General features: G+C 45.0%; 3 protein-coding genes across 3 annotated transcripts in view; all 3 read right to left on the bottom strand.

Annotated features, from left to right (window-relative positions):
* Window positions 1–2,604, bottom strand: part of atp11c (ATPase phospholipid transporting 11C) — an 18,787-nt gene extending 16,183 nt beyond the window's left edge. The window contains exons 1-2 of the mRNA XM_062476915.1: window positions 2,538–2,604; window positions 1,884–1,997 (exon numbers count right to left, since the gene is read on the bottom strand). Coding sequence (XP_062332899.1) covers window positions 1,884–1,997; window positions 2,538–2,604 — 181 coding nt within the window. The remainder of the gene's footprint in view (window positions 1–1,883; window positions 1,998–2,537) is intronic.
* Window positions 2,605–5,658: 3,054 nt separating this feature from the next.
* The window catches only part of p2ry4 (pyrimidinergic receptor P2Y4), a 32,264-nt gene continuing 16,151 nt past the window's right edge, over window positions 5,659–21,771 (bottom strand). The window contains exon 5 of the mRNA XM_062476716.1: window positions 5,659–6,559. The gene's annotated coding sequence lies outside the window, so the exon portion shown is untranslated. The remainder of the gene's footprint in view (window positions 6,560–21,771) is intronic.
* Window positions 15,707–17,674, bottom strand: sox3 (SRY-box transcription factor 3). Its single transcript, XM_062476313.1, has one exon. It carries the CDS (start codon window positions 17,302–17,304, stop codon window positions 16,402–16,404), a length of 903 nt encoding a protein of 300 aa, XP_062332297.1. The 5' UTR covers window positions 17,305–17,674; the 3' UTR covers window positions 15,707–16,401.

The raw sequence follows: 21,771 nt of genomic DNA, 5'->3' as shown, positions 1-21,771 counted from the left end.
AGAGAGGAGAGAGAGAGAGAGAGAGAGAGAGAGAGAGAGAGAGACAGAGACAGAGACAGAGACAGAGAGAGAGAGAGAGAGAGAGAGAGAGAGAGAGAGAGAGAGAGAGAGAAGAGAGAGAGAGAGAGAGAGAGAGAGAGAGAGAGAGAGAGAGAGAGAGAGAGAGAGACAAGTACTGATGGGCCCTAGAAAATGAGACCCCCCACATGCGTTCTCCTTGCAGTGTCATCATCATCACATCTCAGATGTACTGTGATGGAGGCACCAGGGGTCTGTCCCAGAGAAGTGGAGGTATCACACAGTGTGTCCACTCAGCTCCTGCGTACAGACTGTGGCTTTGGAGAGCCTGGGTATCTCCTGGGTATCTCTCTGCCTTTGATGGGATTGATCACAAAGGATATTTGAAAAAAATGTATGTGTTGGGGTTTTGCTCCATCTGCCTTATCATGGATAGAAAGCTATCTATCTATCAATCTATCTATCTATCTATCTATCTATCTATCTATCAATCTATCAATCTATCAATCTATCTATCTATCTATCTATCAATCTATCAATCTATCAATCTATCAATCTATCTATCTATCTATCAATCTATTTATCTATCTATCTATCTATCTATCAATCTATCGGAAGCTTATCAGATACAAGACATGAATAATGTGGAATTCCACAAGGAAGTTTGCTTGACCCTCCCCTTTTTCTGTATTTATTGATGTATACATGATAAATGTGTCAAGGTTCATAACATTTCTGTATATGCACCAAGTAAATGAAACCCAGAAAAAAAGAATTTCATACAGTACAAGAATGAGTTACTTGCAAAAAATGCAGCTTGTCTTGCCCTTAACCATGTTTGACGATCTCTCCTGTTTGAAAGCTGAGGAAAGGCTGATAACATCACTTTTTATACCTTATTGTTTGTTTAGTCACATTCAGCTCGAACTTTTGACTGGTACTGTACATACATACATACCTCACCAGACATGCCACCAGAGGTCTCTACACAGTTCCTAAATCTAGAATAAAATCAAAGGAATGCACAGTATTATATTGAGCCATGGCTGCATACAACTCACTTTGAGCTCAGGTCACTTAAGCACACAATAAACCAAGCTTTAATATCTGTATTTTATCTGTATACGAATATCAAAATGTATATTGTCCATTTTTGTAAGATTTTGTTCTGTGTGGAAATTAGGTGCTTATGAATTTAGTATTGTAAGTATGTACGTTGTAAGTATGTATTACATACAATAAATATGAATATGTATCGTAATATGTTTGCATGAAAGCATATTGTTAGTTACACTGTTATTTTCATGTGTTATTTATCATTTAAACATGTTGTTGTTTTGTCTGTAAGTTTCTCGTGTGTTTTTAAGTTTGTGTGGACCCAAGGAAGAGTAGCTGATGTCCAGCTACTGGGGATTCTAGTCAAATCCTAATCTTCATCCTGGATCCTGCAATGTGCACCTCATCCTCCAGACCAGGTACAGGTTAGGCCCTCAGAGAAGTGGAAGCCCCAAATTGTCTCCATTAGTCCAACAAACTGTTGAAGGAAGAGAACCCTCAAACCAGTCCCCATGGCTCAGATAGCATACCTTCCTCTACACTCTAAGACCCAGTCATATATTGAGAGAGAAGGAGAGAGCAAGGGAGAGGAGAGAAGAAGAGAGAGAAGGGGAGAGAGAGAAAGAGGAGCCAGGGTGCTACGCGCAGGTGTGAATGCTAACGCAGCTCAATCTGGGAGCCATAGAGAAAACAATCCATGCTAATGCCTCCACAGACAGGAGTCCAGTTAGGCCAATCAGAGCTGAATCATATGGAGAGGTGAGGGGCTCCTGGCCTGTAACCCTGGGCCTGATTGCAGGGTGATTTACCCGGGGGAGGGTAATGGCTGCCTGGGATGGGGTCCCACTGCCTGATGGAGGGGTTGAGGCTGCAGATCTGGGGGAGGGGGGCACCCCGCCTCCGACTACCTGCCCTGCTCCAACCTGAGGTCACACGGACACACACACACATATGTGCATGTATACATATCACACAGAGAAAACACAGCCACTCCTTGTGGTAGGGGAGAGCATGTCTTTGTGTGCGTGTGTTGGGGAGGACTGCAAGCCAGGTTCTGTGACCCAGCCATGGCCTGGAGTGCTGGGATCTGACCCTCCGCTTCCCATCACAAAAGATAAATCACAACAACTCAGCAAGCGACTTCCTAGCCCAGCACTAACAAACAGAGAGAATGGGAAACTAGCCTGGCGCTACAGTGGGGTTTGTAAATATACGGAAAAGGGTGAGGTGCACATGAATGCAGGGTTTTTTCAAATGGTAAGTGTGTCAGTAAGGAGAGTGGGAGGGAAATAGGTGGAGGTAAGAGGGGGAGGTAAGAAGGGGAGGTCAACATGAAGAAGGGTTTCTATGGAGATTTTTTCTTTGATGTACCGACAGTCCACCTTGCATCGGTGGGGGGTGGTGGGGAGGTGGGTGGGGGGGGGGGCTTCGAATTGTCCCTGTGACTTCGCAGAGACGGTGACCAGTGGCGGCACGAGGGACGTCCATGGACTGCAGGTCGTGTCTGGGTGGATCTCCATGGTGATCCATGGTGACATTTGAATCATACCTACAGTACATGCCCTTATCTGTACCAGATCATTGTTCATCATCGGTTTACTTTATCTATATATTTATTTAGGTCTATTTATCTACATATCTATACTCCATGTGTAATGCAGACATCTTGCGAGGAGGAGGGCTCCTCTGTCTGGGTGATACTGGGTGGAATGGGAGCCTGGCAGGTAAAGAAGAGAGCATGAACGATAGAGAGAGAGCAGTATAGACATTAACCAGAGAGAGAGAGACACAGAGAGAGAGAGAGAGAGAGAGAGAGAGAGAGAGAGAGAGCAGTATAGACATTAACCAGAGAGAGAGAGAGAGACAGAGAGAGAGAGAGAGAGAGAGCAGCATAGACATGAACGAAGAGGAGAGAGAGCAGCATAGACATGAACGAGAGAGAGAGCAGCATAGACATGAACGAGAGAGAGAGAGTTTGAGAGAGAGAGAGAGAGAGAGAGAGAGAGAGAGAGAGAGAGAGAGAGAGAGAGAGAGAGAGAGAGAGAGAGAGAGAGAGAGAGAGCGCAGCATAGACATAAACAGAGAGAGAGAGAGGCAGCATAAACATGAACCAGAGAGAGAGAGAGCAGCAGCATCTAACAGAGCACCACAGCTAGACCTGGATGTGCTCCTACTTGCACCTGGTGAGAAGGAGGGAGGGTATTAGGCCAGGGTAAGTCTGGGGTTTGTGTTCAAGTGGTCCCTAGCCTCAGGTGCAGTGTGAGGGAGTTGAGTGACTGTCTCATTAGAAGAGTGATACTCCACAGATTGCTCTCTGCCTCTAGTGCGGGTTGGTTGACACAGCAGACTTCACGTCATCAATCCACATGACTGACATAGGGGAAGTTGTGAAGTAAAAAGAGGATACACAAAGTATGAAAAGCGGACACACTTTAACTGTTAGAGTGTCAGATATCACATTGAATCCATGTTCTTATCCCAAAGTCAGTGGGAGCCTGCTGTTTTATTGACTTGGCAACAAGCCTTATTTAATGTGGAAACAGCTGACTGAATTTGACTGTTTCTTTAGATGACCAATCTGTTTTGGGACAGTGACTGCGATAGGTGACAATTATACAGCATTTGTACAGGGAAACTGTTAAAACTATGAACTCCTGTAAGTACAAATAGGCATGTGTGAGTCCTTGTCACTTTCACCAGCGGGCTGGACCCACCAGGCCACACACCCCAGAGACAGCAGAGAGGGGAAGCCGGGGGCAGAAGTTGAGGTTTTAGGGGTGCATGGAGTTTTTTGGGGCCGAGTGGGCCTATTGAGCCCCCAGCAGATCCCCCCCCCCCCACACACACCACCACCCTTCTACCCTCCTCCCCACTCTCCCCTCCTCCTGCTCTTCTACCTCCCCTCTCCTCCCCCTGGCTTTGTGTGCCCTGAGCCCACTCCTCCCCCTTTTGTCACCCGGGCATTCCGGCTTTGGTTTAGCACACACAATGGCTGCTCAGTGCTCAGCCTCCTGACACTGCATTCTGCCTGTGCACTGGGGAGGGAGCATGCACGGGAGGGGAGCGGGAGGGGGAAATGGAGGGGAACTGGGGAAAGGGGGGTGGGATGTAGGGGAACAGGGAGGGGGGGGGGGGTCCTGGTGCTGAAGGATGACAGCAGCACACCCCATGTGACCAAAATGCCATCATCCAGTACCCCCCCCCCCCCCCCTCCCAACAACACCACCCAATCACCATCTAACTTCAGCCATGCCCCCCATCCACCATCCATACACAGATGGGCTGTAAAACTAGTGCCAGTAAGCCTGGCATTATGCTCAAGAAAAAATCCTCAACTCAGCTGGACAAACAAACAAACAGGTGTCTGCCATGGATGTGTGTTTGTGTGTGTGTGTGTGTGTCTGTGTGTGACTTCATGCATGCATGCATGTGTGTGTGTGCTAAACTACATGTATGTTCCTTTCATCTTTTCACTACTGGACACATGTCCCAAATTGAATTTTAAGACCTGGATTAAAGAATATTTCTGACTGAAATATAATCCTTCTCCAATAAACAAAAAAAGTTTAGTACATTTAAAATGTGATTACTTCTGGGTTCCAGTTCCAGTCCCTGGTGAACCCTGGTGATGGGAGGATGAACATTACATTATTTACAGAGTAAATGTCACCAGACAATTTCTCATACTTTTCAGAACGCATGTGTCAGGTGACATATTGTCTGAAATTGTGTCAGATTTCATCTCTCTCTACAGTCCAGACACTGGGTTGTTAAGTCTTTAAAGTTAAGGAAGGAAAGGAGGGGGTCTAGTGTGTGTGTGTGTGTGTGTGTGTGTGTGTGTGTGTGTGTGTGTGTGTGTGTGTGTGTGTGTGTGTGTGTGTGCGTGTGTGTGTGCGCGTGTGTGTGTGTGCGCGTGTGTGTGTGTGCGCGCGTGTGTGTGTGTGGCAGTAGTAGTAGTAGTATTGTGGAGGGGGTCAGTTTGAGTTTCAAAGCCCCTGGTTGTTCGCCCATATTTCACACCACAGTGACATCTTAAAGCCCAGACGGGCCTGGTTGCTTTGCCCTCTCTTTCACTTTCTGAGAAAAAAGTGAATTGGGAGGTGAGGTGGGGGCGATGATGTTGGGGGGGGGCTGAAATATATGCAAATGATCCCCCAGAGGGGATAGGAATTTTATGGGTTTAGAATTTAGTTCAGCCAACCTGAATAATCAAATGTGGGAACAAAAAAACAACCCCCACCTTCACACACACACACACACACACACACATACACACACACCACCTTCACACACACACATACACACACACGTCACCTCCACACACATATACCACCTCCACCTCCCTACCTCCAGCCCTCACCCCAGGCCCCATCTCTCCTCCCTCCTGCCAAGTCTTCCACATAAGAGGAGCTCAGTATGCCCTAACTCTCATTAGGATCTCCTTACGGGGCAGGGGAAGGGAACGGGAGGCGAGGGAGGGAGGGAGGGAGGTCTGGGTGAAGGGAAGGAGGGAGGGAGGGACGGTGGGAGGGTGGGAGGGAAGGAGGGAAGGAGGGCTGGCGTACCTGATCAGGCAGAACTGCCGGCTCCTGATTACGACACCATTTTCTCAGCAGGTCTCCCCGTCTCATCCTGGGCCGGTGAATACGGAGCGGGAGCCCAGCCAATCGCCACAGTGCTCCCTCTCGCCTAATGGCAGAATTAAGGCCGTTTAGAGTGATTTCGTCAGCCTGCATGGTTGTTCTCTGAAAGAGCTGAATCTTTCCCTTCCAAATAGAGGACTGTGATGAATTACAGTGTGGGGGGTCTGGTTCGCATGGTGAGAGAAAAGTTTTACATGACTGAACATTACATTACAACAGGTGGGTAATTGGAGACTGATGTCTGGTATGACACTAACAAAAATGTTTTGACTGGACTTTCTTTAGATTGTCACAAGTTGTGTTAACTCTTGCATAGTAAAATGTAACTGAACAACAAAATAAATGTACAAATGGTAAGGTAACATTTCTGATTAAAAATTATATATTCAGACAAGTTACTTTCACATGCAATACATATTAAAGTCACTAATACCAGTACATTTAACTATTGACACAGAGCATTTTGTGTCTGTAGTGAAATACAGTATATACTTTTAATAAACTTTTGCACATGCTGAGAATTAATTGGCAATTATCAGGCAGTCTCTATACATAGATTAGTACTGACACCAACCCAAACAGGTTAAAAGTCTGGTCCAGCTTTAAGGACCACAGGGACACAAATCCCCTCAACCCTCTCCCTCTCTGTCAAACTGTATTACATCTACCACACACACTGTGATATTACCCAGCACCAAATCAAACCAAAACAGTCAGATCTTGGTGCTTTTGTGTTGTCCCCGCGGCAACAGTTCAACCCCTCTCCTCCTCCTCCTCCGACCCTCAGCAGACCCCAATCCTTCAGCTCTAATACCCAGACTCAAGGGTTGCAGGTGCGCCAGCTACAAAGGGAGAGAGAGAAAAGGGGGGGAGAGAGGTGGTAAGGAGAGGGGGAAGGGAGGATGGGGAGGGGGCGCGGGGTGGGAAAGAGAATGGTCAGTCAGGAGATAAGAGGAAAAACCTTTCCGCCCTCATTTGACCCCAGTGCACAAACACACGCTCGCTTAGCCACCCACACAGATGCTTGTACGTGCACAAACACACACTTGACATCTACTTTCCTCCCAGCCTCACTGTTCACTACATGTGAGAACAGTGGGAACAGTGCATGTTGCTGCCTGGTACCACTAAGACTTCCAAGGTGGGGAAACAGAAGGCAGGAGTTGGGAAGGGGAAACAAGATGGGGGTGTGAGATGGGGGCAGGGGGGAAGGACCTAGGAGCTAGGACCGGGGCTTGGAGTTGGGGTGGGTGGTGGGGGCCAGAGGGAAGGCCTGGACATGGGCAGTACTGGGGGGTAGTCATGCAGCAAGTGCCCTTTTCTTCCCAGCCAGCAGAGGAGCAGTAATGACAGAGAGGTGCAGCTGTGCCCACTGAGGCCTGCATTAGCTCTTCCATACCACCCCACTCTCCCCAACACACTACCCCAGCCAAGACCCCAGCTCCTGGCTCACACCACTCCATGCTCAGGACCAGGGTCATGGTAGTGTAGCCGGATCGGAATATGATGTGAGTTCCCCTGGATTCTCCATGTTTGACCCTACTGGTGTTTGATTGGAGCTGGCACTAGACTCAGACAACTGAAAGCAGTCTACGAGCCTCAGTACTGGTTAAAGGAGGGACTGGGATAGATTTGACCTGTCTTTTCAGGCATTAGAGAGTATTCTCCAGTGTTGTCGCTGCTCTGACATCATTATTTTAGGTCACAGTTTTCAAACAATACCATTTGGTTTGAGATCAAATCACCACATGTAAAATAATACGATTTTAAGTTAATATCATGTCAAAGCAGGTGGGGATACTAGGTGTGTTGGGAGTGGAAAACCACACACACTCAGTGATCATAGAAAGCAATGAGATTCTAGCTCTGGCGTCTGTCATCAAAGCATTGCCTGCCAGGTATTTCACATGATATCTGGTGTTGTGGTTACTGTATGGTGACTCATTTGTAGCTAAACACTACGTAGCGATGTGCTAGTGTCACTAGGGAGAATGGAAAACAACAGAACCAGAGGAATGGAAGGCAGAAAGGGGGAGGAGAAGAGGGTAGAGGGCACCTCTCAAACTTTGCCCTGAGAGAAAGGAGAATATCAGGGTTGCACACATACACCTGTCTTGCGTCACTGGAGCTGTTCCTGCAGAGAACACGCCCTGAGGGACAGGAAGAACAGGCCGCTCCAGAGCCGTGGACACATGAGACACAGAGGCACCATGCCATGATGACTTCCCCGGGAGCCTCTATGTCTCCTTAGCTTCCCCAACGCCTCCCCATCAGCTACTGTTTACAGCCCCCACGAGTCAAGAGGAAACACAGAGTGTAGACTCTCCCCTCAGAAGGTAATAGTTTGCTGCAAAACACAGCTCGGCCTTCCTGCACGCGAAGAGGTACACTTGTACTTAAGAGAGACTTCAATTTACATGACAACTCAGGAAAAATGCTTTTTTATTACTCATTCAGCCTCTAAATCACTTGGCTCCCCTCTCTCTTTCCTTTGCCTGGGCTATTAAATCAGCATCTTGACCCAATGACCCCGGGGCCGCAGCCATAAAGAGACCCCCGCAGCTTGGAGGCCTGATTGTAGCATTTGAATAAGAAATGGCCTCCGTCAGGCATGGAAACAGGCCGCGGCACAGAGACACAGGCTGACCCCCAGGAGAGAGAGGGGCCCGCTGATCAGCAGCCCTGGCACAGGGACTCTCTCCCCCTTCTTCTCTGTCTCTCTACCTCTTCGTTTGCTCCCTCTCTCTCTCTCTCTCTCTCTCTCTCTCTCTCTCTCTCTCTCTCTCTCTCTCTCACACACTCCTTTTCTCACTGTCTCCCTCTTTCTCTCCTTTGCCATTCCTCTCTCTTTCCCCCTTTCTGTTCCAATCTCCCTTTCTTTCCCTCTCCCTCTCCCTCTCTCTCCCTCCCCCTCTATCCCTCTCACTCCTCTTCTTTCTCAAAGCGGATTTACTTGGCCTTGAGAGAGAGGGAAAGAGGGATGAAGACAGGGAGGTTGAAGGGTTAGTGGGGTTGGGGAGGGTGTTGAGTGAGAGCGATGGAGAGGGTTTACAGGGTGGGGGGAAACAGGGGAGTGGGGGTGGGGGGGGGGGGTCATTTGAATAAGACAAGAGGAGATTGGTGTTAGCATGACAAAGGAGCCCGCCATCTCCCCTGATAGGTGTCACAGCTCAGCAGTAAAGCCATGCAGGCCCCCTGGGTGGGGTGATGTGAGGAGCACAGGCATGTTTATGCATCCGAGGTGTGATATCGGGGAGGAGTAGTAGAGGGCTGGGGGGGTGGAGGGGTGGGGGTGCTGTCATCAAGTTTCGGGGTGGATTTGAGAGTGTGCACTTTCTCAAAAAGCACTTTTGAAAGCTTTAGGTTGGGAAAACTGGAAATCCAGATTACTTCAAAGTATACTTTGCGCAAGGACGAAAACTTAAAAAATGTCAGAGTGCTTGTAGAAACAAGAGAGCATGCTTGTCCTGCTGTGACAGTAGGTGCCTCGAGGCCAGACTACATTAACACAAGAGACAGACGAGGGGGAGAGGAAGACAGAGCCCTCCCTTCACTGTCTCATCACCTGTTCCCTCTCTCTTTCTCTCTTACTCTAGCCCAGGTCTCCTGTCCCACCCTACCTGTGGGCCCAAGCTTGCTGGACACTCCACCCCTCCCTCCATTTCTTCCTTCACAAGAGCCCTGAGAAGCATGCTAATGTTCTATGGTAATGTTCTATGCTAATGCTACATGCTAATGGGCCCTAAGGTGTGAAGGGCTACACAGGCTCCTGCTGGGCTCTAAGTGGAGTTATCAGCTAACTAGCAGCTACTGCAGGTGGAACTCTGGCGCCACGGGCTTCCACACCAGGAGGCTTCTTTCCAGTGCTCCAACCTCCTCCACGAACGACCATGACAATGCGAACCAAGGCAATGGGGGAAATTAAATCATATAAGAAAGACAGCTATGAGTAGAGGGGCATTTCACAGCTCAGTAGTTGTGGACAATCTATTACCAATCCCTATTATGACATGCCCCGTGGGACTGGGGAATATGCATAAATATGGATGTATTTCCATAGAGATGGAGTGGCCACTGCAGATGAACTGTGTCAGGGCTTGGACCAGGAGAACCCCTCACCCTGTGACTGAGCCCTTGGAATCCGTCAGAGGTGTAAGAAGGAAAACAAAAAAAGGAAAAATGAGGATGAAGAGTGAGAGAGGTCACACACACAGCCCCCAGCCTGCCCCAGACAAAGCCTCTGCAGGCTCATCTGGGCAGCGCTGACCCTTCAGGACACACCTCCGGGAGAGTTTGCTGACTAACTCACCATGGCAACTAATCAATAAGTGACAGATTCAGTCAGGACTGAGCCACGGCTGAGTGTGTCCCACCTCCCCCCACGTTCCCAGGGTTACGCTCCCCTCTGGAGAAGGAGGGGACCCCTATAAACTCCACACAGACCTGGGCCAGGGAGGGCCATCACAGGACTCAGAGCCAGAGTGTGTGCAGCGCTTTGTTTACTTGTGCTAATGCGGTGTGTGTATAGTGTATATTTGTGGGAGAGGGTAACAGTCTGTGTGAGATTGGAGGGTTGGGGGGGGGGGGTCTGTTGAGGGGGGGGGGGGGGGGTCAGACAGGTTACACCTCGTTGCTTAGGAAACACAAATCCTGACAATACGAATATGATCAGGAGCCTATGATGGGGCCAGAGTGACGAGCCCGCCATTGTGTGTCTGTCAATCTGTGTTCCTTCTCAGTCTCCCCCAACCATCACTAATCAATATCTGTGGCCTAGATGAGAGGCCTAATCTGCCCCCCGCGTCGCCTCCCCCCTGGGGATCCGCCACCGAACCCCCCCCCCCCCCCCAGCTCTGCATTGTCTCCTCACAATCCCATACTCAGACCACTGTCCCTGGGCATATGTACAGCGTATGGAAAGCGTACATACGTTGCCCCATTTCTACACTTCCAAGATGGGGACAGACAAACCGTACGGTGGTAAATTAGCCAGTGCCATGTTACACGCTCCAATGTTTATAGACAAAGTACTATGGGGTATAGAACTCGACCATCTGTGTCGTGGACACTTTCAAACAAGGGAGACTCCTGTAGAATCTGTGTTTACACTGGCACACACAAGAACCAACCATTCGTATGTAATCCCCCATACAGGTTAGTCTGGAGGAAGCTCTTAAATCTTGTTTCCCCCTTGGCAATGTGTGTGTGTTTGTGTGTGTATGTCTGTGTGTGCGTGTGTTTCGTCGCCCTCCAAAACAAGTTCAAGTGAACCGCAACGGATATTTTGCAAACAAAAAGAGACAAAATCCCCATTGGAACACTCAACCTCACCGACAACAACATTGAATATTACCTTTTCATCTGTACATGTGATCTGTGTTTGTTTGCTGTGGGGACAAAGGCAAGGACAAAAGCCTGTCTGATATTTGACAAGTTTCATATTCACACGCACCTGCAAGGCTAAAACAAACAGGGAAGGAGATTCAGACAGCCTAATGGATGGCCATGCTCTAAGTCTGGGAGAACCAGAGCCCTGGGCTCGTGTGATGACGTGTCTTGGGCTCAGGGACGGGGATGGGCAAGGTGTGGGTGTTGTCGAGGAGCGGTAACCCTGGCGTGGCACCTAAGTTCGGGTCCCCGCCTCACCCCCCTAGGCTGGTGAGTCATACGTGTGGCATGTGTACACAGGAAGGTAGCAGGCCTGGTAACATAGAGCCGGCCAGGTAACACTGGCCTGGCTCAAACCAGTGCCAGCTTTGCTATCTTCTCTCCCTAGGCATGATAATTGCCGTCCAATCTGAGAAGCAGGACTATTCAAGTTATTCAAAAAATCGCAATGATTTGTTATTTTAGTCTAATATTTATGTTGTGTCCTTCAAGGATAGGTACAGCATTGGCATGGTGTTCACTGTGCTGACCAGTAGCATGTTATCAATCACATAGCCTACTTCTGTCTGTCATTCAAGGAAACAGACGGCGCAGACAACCAACCCGTTCAATATAAGCTGCCAAGCGACAATTCTACATTACACGATCCTGACAGGAAAAGGTTGTGAATCGGTATCACTGGAAGTATAATCCGCCAACAGGTTTTCTCAGACTCATAAAAAATGTCACTTTCATCTCCAACATCAGCGGGTACACTCCCCTGTCATACATGCCCTGACATCGAACAACCTTTAATTGTAATCATTTAGCTTCCTCTGACATCAATCGAAGTAGCTTGCTCCTGGGCCTTTTCTGGCGCTGTGGAGAGTCGGCACCCTCACCTTTGAACAGACTCCCACTCTACATTCTTTGTGGTTGTGTCAGGCATGGTGATAGAACCACAGTTATAATTAACAAGAGACATACATCGGCATTAGGAAATTACTGATTTGGCTCTCACAAGCTCACAGCCAAAACTGATGTGGGTACAGAATAAATAATATAAACAAATATCATCAGATTTCTTGTCTTGAGATTGAGTGCTGTCAGTGTGAGTGTGTGTGTGTGTGTGTGCGTGTGTGCAGTTTTATGTGTGTGTGTGTGTGTGTGTGTGTGTGTGTGTGTGTGTGTGTGTGTGTGTGTGTGTGTGTGTGTGTGTAAAAGAGAGAGAGTGGTGCTGAGAGGGAAGGCTCTCAGTGGGTCAGCCCAGAAGCCCTGACCCCAGGAGGATTTGGTGCCATTTTCCCACGAAGGGAGCCGACCTGAGAGGAGCTCGTTAACAACATCTGCCCCAGTTCAGGGAGATTAACCCCCACCCTCCACCCCCAACCCCCGCACCTCCTCATACACAACACACAACAAACACACACACACACACACCTCTGCTGTCAGTCTCAGAGTCACCCACGAGTCTCACCACTCCGGATAGGCCAGGCAGCCTCCGGCTGGACATGGTGCTCGGGGCTAGCTGAGCAGAACAGGCCTCCTGCAGTTCCCAGACACAGAAGATCAATAAAGCCAGCCTATGGTATGTCCACACCACTACCTACACACAGATCTGTGTTGTCTGTGTGTATGCCTCATACACTACACTCAAGACCTATACTATTCTATACAGGAGGAATTTCCACCCTGACTTTTTGAACCCCTATTGAGAGGAAGAGCTTGAGTCCATCATTATGTAGAAGTGTGTGTATTTTTAGTGAGAGGTGTGTCCCTGTGTATAGTTGTCAAGCAGGTTCAACGGAGGAGCTGTGATGTCATCAACGTAAACCAGTCTCAGTGATATGAATGGGTTTCCACACATCACTGTGACATACAAGGCACCCACACACACACCTACTCACATTCTAACATGCATGTTAACACGCATTTCACATCTTGACAAATAGGGGGGGGGAAAACTTTGAATGACAGAAATAACTGATAAGAAGAATGATACAATTCTGACATAAACCTGTATGGAACACACACAAACACATATCTTTATCATACAACCACACAGCCAACCACAGGGAGGCCGAATCCTCTGGGAATCCGCTGAATCCGTGTTCTACAGGGGTATAATTAGGTTAGTTTTTGGAGAGGGGGTTAAACAAACAGGCCCAGTGAGGTCATAGGCAGATGGAAGTGGGGATATGCCTGCACTTGCTGAGTGGGCACAGCTCTCCACATGACAGGAGAAAGAGAGAGAAAGAGAGAGAGAGAGGCCCTCTGGTTTTTGGCAAAGAGAGCAGGATGGATGGAGGTTGAGTGGGGGCTGGACCATGGCTGGCTTCACTGCCACAACATTCAAAATCAGACACTCACCAAGGTATATAATATGCACACTGTTACCTAAGCACTCATTATTTTTACTCTTAAATGACCATAACCATTGAGCACACAACTCTATACGAGAAATACTACCCATGTCCTGTGTAAAGTCATCTACGTTGATCATTTTTCTGACAAATTGTTGTGAGGCACCAATCAAGACTTTGATGATAGAACTTATTTCATGGGGGAGCCTTGTTTTTTCTCGAAGCGGAAAAATACCACAGAATCCGGAGGCCACTTTGAGATTGCATACCAACTGACTGATGGACCACATTTTGACAGATGGCACAAAACCACCGCTTTCTCTGGCCCATTGCAGACACTTCGGACCTGCAGCACCAGGAAGGGAAAAGCTGCTTAATTACAAAAAAATGACTTGGAGAGGGTGATTAGCTGATGGACAGCCGCTGACTCGCTAGAGTGACTTAAGACCCTGTCAGTGAATGCAGGGAGGTCTGGATAATCTTTCCCTCCACAAAGGTGCGTGGGGCTAATCCTGGCCGCTGTGCTGAGCCGTAGATCAAATCCTACAGGGAGTGTGGGAAGGCCAGCGGGACCGCCAACGCTCCGGCCCTGGTGGCCGAGGACATGTATCCCAGGGTGCTTTGCAGTAGTTAAGGCCTGCCCTGTTTTCCTGCTCCAACTATAAGAGTCTGGTGGAGGGAGTGAACATTTAGCTCCTGTCTTCCCCTGACTGCAATATTTCTGTATTTACATGTTAGACTTTCTCAAAGCCTATGATGAACTAGATTTAGGTGACAGGGATTTTATTGCCAGATTAGAATGAGCATGACTATGAGGAGCTGTCAAATCTGCTCTAGTTTAGTCCAGAAGTGCAAAATGTATGTGTGTGCACGCATCTGAGATGTTAATAAAATTACCTGAGTATACTTTTCCTGTACAGCTGACTTAAATATAGTTTACACACCAAAAACAATTGTTTATTATTGTTTAGGAATGAACTTTTCCTAAATAACAAAAATATGAACAGGACTGTATTGAGCTTTATTCTGTGTTTGTGAACTCATTAAAAGAGTTCCAGCTCAAAGATGAACATGCACCGTGATGAACATTTATAATTGTAATGGTCCTTCACCTTGATAAGCAGTTCTATTCTGTGTAGAAGGTTTCTTGGTGGTGTTTTGTATTTCAGTCATTTCATGTCTGTTTCCTCTGTATTTATTGTATAATTTGGTCCAAACTTCAAACATGGTTTTACATTACAATACATAGAAAGCAGTGTAATAAAATGTACATATATTAATTATGCATTTATTTACAAAGCACTGTTGAAGAAAACATAGCACGCAATTTGTTTTGCAATCTTACTATTTTTTACCTTGATCATACATGCTGCCAATGAAATGTTTAAGAGGAGACTTTTAGAGTCATGTCACCTATATCAACTATATGGGTTGGGTGTAATGATATAATCTAGGTCTGTGTTTATCTAAAGTCAATATTGAACAAACTTCAGAATGACTTTGCTGAACTCAATGGTGTGAATAGGAGGGGTATATAAAGCTCAAGTGTGTAAAATAGATTTAAAAAAACAAACAAGGCTTGTATGGCAAACCATGACTTATCTGACAAATTGAGTGACCACATTAGAGAAAAATAACCTATGGAAACAATAACAATTTAAAAAGGAAATCTAATATAGGGGATATTCCAGAGAAATAACTGTCAAATGTTTTTCCAAATATCCTGACGCTCCAAATTGCAAAGCACCATGAAGATAAGAATTTAAAATGATTTGTAATTGATTTTTCAATTTATGAGCTGTTTTAACGTGCCAACAAGACAATCCAAGTTTACCCTCAACAGTCATGTCAGAACTTCGTCCTGCTCTTGCTTACATTCTAAACTGAAAGTAGTTATCTTAAATATTCAGGCCTATCAAATATAGGCTTACATGTTTTCAATTCAAACGATTTAATTCACTTTTAAAAATACATATTGTTTATAATTCTATGATAGTTTTGTTTTAATTATCACACCAGAATAATTAGCCAATAGCCTAAATATTTGCACACATACAGTGTTCATCTAATGATCTTAGATTTGTCACACCTCGTTTGACACATCACCAAGATAATAACTTTGCTTTTTCATTTTACGCCAAATTCATTCCGGAGTCTATGATAGGCCTACCTGACAGATTATACCAATCATACTTAACACTACCAGAAATTCAGTTCCTCATAACCCAACAGAATAACGAAGGTGTCTGGAGTCAGAAATCATGTTTCATACAAATTTATTCATCGTTTAAGAATAGAGGATGGTCTTAAAATAAGTAGAAACGTCAGTTTAAATAAACAATTTTGTCCTTGATATGAGTAAACCTGACACTGTCAAAATATCACAGAAAAGAAATTTCACAAAATAGAATTGAACATCCTAACATGACGAACAGAGGGTTCACAAGCTATGAAAACAAAACAACTTGCTATAAATAAACTTGCGCTTGCGACCCGCACAGTCTTACATTTCATTAAAACCTAGGTCATGAGGGGAAAAGACTACAAAGATTTGGACACAGCCGACACAAACTGACATTCTACAAATTAAGTGTAAACATTTATGAACCAACTCTCCATCCAGATTTTCTGAAATACAACAGCCTCTTCACGAGGCCACATGCCTTTTTTCAGAGAGAAAATATGATGGCATCATTAAAATATAGAAGTCCAATTCTTCTACAGACGTTGATTGCTTATACTCATGATAAAACCCTCTTTGCAATGCAATTTACTCTGATGAGCTCGACATTCAGTTTCAGTCCAAGATATGTAGTTTTAAAATGCTTTAAAATGGACAACTTATTGAGAAACAAAAAATAAAATTTCATTTTTTAAACAATACTACTGAACGTCGATTCTTTTAGCAACCAAAATGTTCAAGTATCCGAAGTACTTAAGTTTGAAGTCTCTTTTTAGATGTGGGTTAGGGGTAGCGTTCCATTGACGCCAGTCCCCGCGGTCTGATAGTGCGGATGTACACTGTGTAACCGACTTGTCTGCAGGGAGGTATGGTCTGCGCTGTCTCCTCCGGGAGGCAGGTACATGCTTATCATATCCCTCAGATCACCCAAACACGCTCTCTGTGAGTGGGAGGTAATGGCCGGGGGTGGGGAGCTCGGCTCGGTCTTGCACACTGAGGCCATGGAGCCCAAGCCCATGGCGCTCGAGGTCTGCTGCGTGTAAGCTGGAGACATGCTGTACGTGGACGCCGCGTTCATGTAGGTCTGCGCTGAGGACATCATAGGGTACTGGAGCCCTGCCATCTCGTACCGGTGCATCTGCTGGATCTGGGGGCTGTTCATGCTGTGGTGCTGAGGGTAGGCCAACTGGTCCTGCATGAGAGAGTAAGCACTATTTGTCCACCCATTCATGTGAGCGTAACTGTCCATCCGCTGCCCCACCGAGACAGCGTTGTTGACAGCATTGGCACCTGGCGCCAAGAGTCCCCCAGGCAAAGAATACTTGTCTTTCTTGAGTAGGGTCTTGGTCTTCCTACGGGGACGGTATTTATAATCCGGGTGCTCCTTCATGTGCATGGCGCGCAGACGCTTGGCCTCGTCTATGAAAGGTCTCTTCTCAGCGTCTGTCAGAAGTTTCCAGTCTGCCCCCAGCCGCTTGCTGATCTCTGAGTTGTGCATTTTGGGATTCTCTTGTGCCATCTTTCTCCGCTGTCCACGGGACCAGACCATGAAGGCGTTCATTGGCCGCTTAACCCGGTCCTGGTCGTTGGCACTGTTGTTCTTGGCGCCCGCCGCAGAGCCCGAATTGGACTGCGGGAGCGGGCTCTTTATTTCGGTCTCCATCATATTATACATTCAAGCGATTTTAAAATGTTCACTCTCAGGCGCGGAAAATGTTTAACAGAATTCCCTCAATCTAAAAAATAGGTAGAAATATTACTGACCAGTCTCATAGGAGGGAAAAGTTGTGTAAAAAAGCAGAGGTGTTGTTTGCCCGGTTTGTCTTTTCTCTCAGTTCAGCTTGCTCTGCTCCCTACTGCTCTGAAACAGAACTCTGCAAAACTTGTCGGCCAACCTCAGCTGTTAATAGTGCCCGGGCCCCATGTGATTTGGATTGACAGCATAGACTAACAATGAGTTGCCTCCCAGCCAATCACAGCACAGCTTCCCATCAGTCGTCTAACGAATTGAATTGGACAGCGCACTGTTTAGGGAGAGAGTTTAAGAGAGAACATTTTCAAGTTTAAAGAACACATTTTCAACGTCACAAATTTTCCCTTTTAATTTCAAACTGACACAAGATACAACAATAAATCGAACTACGAGGCAAGAACAGTCCACATTAGATAGGCTATGCCAAAATACATTATATTAAATTATGAAACTTGAGCAAAAGTGTCAAGGCTGTGTCAGGTATGAAATGTGTATCCCTTTCATTGGTACAACGAATAGCAACGGAATAAAATATGTAATTTGCCAAAAAGTTTACTAATTTGGAGTAAAACTATTTTATTTGTGTTAATGCTCCAACGTATATAACACCAAGCATCCAAATTGTTAAATCGTGCGTAAACGCATTAGCTCTAATTCTGTCAAATCATAAACCCATCACTGCATGGGCATTGTACACAGAAACGACGTTAGCAGAAGCGTTGGAAAATAATCCTCAGAATTCTATATAATCCCTTTCTAGAGTGAGCATGGAGGCGGGTCCAAACAGGCCTGCAGACAATCCTAAAAGAGTGCAAGGCAAACATTGAGACAGAAAAGTGCTATTATCCCATTCGAGTCTCAATTCATCAAACAACTGATGTTCCACCTCACATGTGTTGTGTTGTCCTAATGTAGAACATATTAGTCTAGACGCATGGATAGCGTTTGAATAAAACTAAATTCGAAATTGATGTCATGTCTTTTAAATCGATTTCAGAACTATAGGCTATTTCTTCTTTAATAAAATATAGGCTACATCTTCGCGATGTATAGAAAGCCTGGAAATGTTGCTCATCATTCACATCAACAGGATCATGGAGAACTTCCCTGAATGAAAACAATCAGACCTGACTGGCAACGATGGAGGCCAAAAAAATTATCCTTTTACGACCTCTTGTGGAGAGGATTGTCCACAGCTCCGAATTTACCCCTAAAAGTTGGGTTTTGAGCCTAGAAGACTAGGCCTACTTCGAAAATGAATGTTGCTATTTGAGACCTGGAACTCGGCAGTTTCCCCTTTCTATGCTAATTCTCATTATAATGCTAAATCGCAGCCTTGATTAACATAACCTGTTTCTTACAAATTACTCGAAATGCAAAGCTCCTGTTTTGAAGCTGAAACTGAGGTGGGATTCTGAGGCAAACATCAGGCAAACTTCACACCTGAAAATGATTACGAGGCCCTCGAGTATCGAAAACCATGTTAATTAACACATTGGCCATTCGGTATGCAACGCAGAATGGGAGCGATTCACAAGAGATCCCAATGAATTTACCATTTTTCAAAACGTCCCCATTACTCACGTAGGGCTACATTGTTTTGTAGGCTAAAAAGTGTGTTCATGTAGGCTATATCCTATAGGCTAGGCCTATTTGTTGTAGGACAGCATTGCCTTATGGTAAAATCTGTCTGAAACGCAACAATAATAGCCTATTTATTAACATCCACTGTCCAACTAAAATATTATGAATTTAAAAATGAATTATTGTAATTAATTATAGCCTACCTAAAAATTAAAATGGTTTGGCAAAATGTATAGGTATATACTGTATAGGTTGGCTGTATAAAGTCCAAATTGCGATTTGGTTATACTCATGCATGCTGCGTAAAAATAGGATAAGATACTCATTCACAATGGGATCGTTTTCATTTAATGTTGACCTAAAATGCAAATTAATAGATTTGATAAAGAAATGGAGACCAAAATTCTGACATAAAAATGTCGGTCAAAAAACTAGCTTAGGCCTATATGTTGAAAAAAAGAACACTTTGATTTCGAATAAATGCAAACATTTAGTTGGGCGCTTATCAAAAGAGGGGGATATCTTATACGCTAACCTCCAATTAGTGTCTGTGGGTTAACCCATCAAATTCTTAGAAACCAGTTATTTGTTTATCCGGGTATAGATCTAAAAACGGATCCGCTTGTAATCTTCTTATGGAAATTGACCAGACAGCGGGAAAAGGAAAACTAGAAGTTACCCGGGGCTTAGTAATGAGGGCTTCTGTGCACCTAATTTCCTAATTAACGAACGCGGTGGGCGCAGAAGACCACCAGCAAAGCCTGCCACTGTTCGACCTCAGCGAGCTCCACGCCCCACGGCCCTACTGGATCAGCACGTCACGGCTGCAAAACCGCACTGTTGCAAACAAGTGTAGGCCTATGGGACATCAGTGGATTTTCAACAAGTAGGGTAATGTTTAACTACATTTACTAAATATGGACAGTTTAAATTAATTAGACTATAATGGGCCTACTGCCCCTGTAACCTACGTGTTTATAACCTCTAGACTGTGCCAAGTTACGTATATCAGGTGTCTATTTAGGGTTTTCTTTTACCGGAAAATATGGTAGGTAAGTCAAAGAGGTTCTATTAATTTCAGAATTCTAGCCTTGTGATTAGCCTACTTTCTTTTTCAAAGACAACAGAATTGGCATTGGCTGGGATATCACTTTCACAGAAAATAGGTCTCGTGAACTCAGGGTTGTATTTGCAAGGGTTGATTTTAAATTATCATGTAGAACAGCAGGCCTAATGAATTATTATCAACAACACATAACCTGGTTGTCTTCCTATTCGTAGGCTATTGGCTACACATTCAGTGAAAATACCCGGTTACGTATAGGCCTACTCTACAAGCAAAAATAATACAACCATATCTTATAATTACAAGGAATAATTTGCTGTCCCTATTTGCAAGGTATTTTAAGGGAGTTAAAATTAATTCTACCTGACACAAAACAATTTATTCCTCCTTGAAAGGAAATGCATCTGCATGATGTCCGTATACAACCGCCCACAACCCTATGTGTGAATAAAGCTTTTGGTGAGACAAATTCAATTGACGACTAACAATGTGCTGACGTTGTAATGCATAAAGCAAAGGGAACTTCATGTTCCTGCATAAAATACTTTACTAGACAAAATTGTCGTTCTTGTTTCTAGTTTCTTGTTGCTGAATAATGTAAATTATAAATGAATGTATTAGCCGAATAGAATAGGCTATACAACATTACACCAGAATAACAACAAATATGTAGATGGTTATTTTTATTTTTTTTAATGTTTTTAGAGATATTGCTTCATATTTTTGGGGGTTCACCTACACACCAGAGAGACCATTTGAAAATATGTGTAGTACCTTAAACAGACTAGGACCTACAAAATCTTATTTTAGATGTCCATTTAAACTCCAGCCTTTGGAATCAATAACTTTTTTGTTTCAGCTCGGTGACTGCGGACAAGGCCTTTGAGAAACAGTAATTAACAATGAATGAATTTTCAATTACAGACACAATAGAGACAGCCTCATTAAGATTTGCATGATTTTTGGACTCGGAATGCAAATGAAGATGCAATTTACGCACGGTCTGCTGTTCCCATTGTGTGAACGTGAATAGTTGCGTCCTCCTCGGTTTCAACACAGGTAAAATAATATTCACGGGTTACTTAAAGGAATGGCAGAACATTCCTGCATAGTATAAGTCATGACATTGGTGCCAAATCGTGCTTCAATGCAATCAAGGACATAAAAAGTAATGCGCATTTAATGCTATGTTAATGTGTCCTACATATGCCAAATTGAGATATTGCTTGGTAATTTACTGCTAGTGGAATCACTATATGGCCATATGAGCCAATCACATTTGACCAGAAATTACAAGCAAAATTACATGACAATGTGCTCATAGCTGTCAGTTATCCAAACAGTATTTAAAACGAGTCAATTGAAACAAAGAGGTTAACGGGATGTGCCAGACCTAGAAAGGTCACAGATGAACGGGTCATGTACCGAGTTACATTTTCTTTATAACTGAACATTTTATGAAGACGTCTATAAAGGTACATCTATAACATTGTTGATAACAAACGTCACTTGGAGAAGGGTACAATCTCAACGTTTCATAAATGCCTATAAATCACGCAAGTGCTGTACCTAAAGATGTTTTATAATAACCTAATCCATAACTCGGTTAGCCCAAGAACAATAATCTAAATTACTGAATATCCAGTAGATTGTTATTATTCAACAGTCTATTAACCATTTTAACAAGCCTTTAACATTTGTTAGCATGCCTTTTTTGGCCTATAGCCCAACATTAAGAA

The sequence above is a fragment of the Osmerus eperlanus genome, chromosome 13 (genome assembly GCF_963692335.1).
Source record: "Osmerus eperlanus chromosome 13, fOsmEpe2.1, whole genome shotgun sequence".
Taxonomy (NCBI): domain Eukaryota; kingdom Metazoa; phylum Chordata; class Actinopteri; order Osmeriformes; family Osmeridae; genus Osmerus; species Osmerus eperlanus.
The sequence above is the reverse complement of the archived record's forward strand: the minus strand, read 5'-3'. Positions and strand labels throughout refer to the sequence as shown.

Excerpts from the sequence above, each read along its gene's own strand:
- sox3 (XM_062476313.1), bottom strand. The coding sequence starts at position 17,304 with ATGTATAATATGATGGAGACCGAAATAAAGAGCCCGCTCCCGCAGTCC.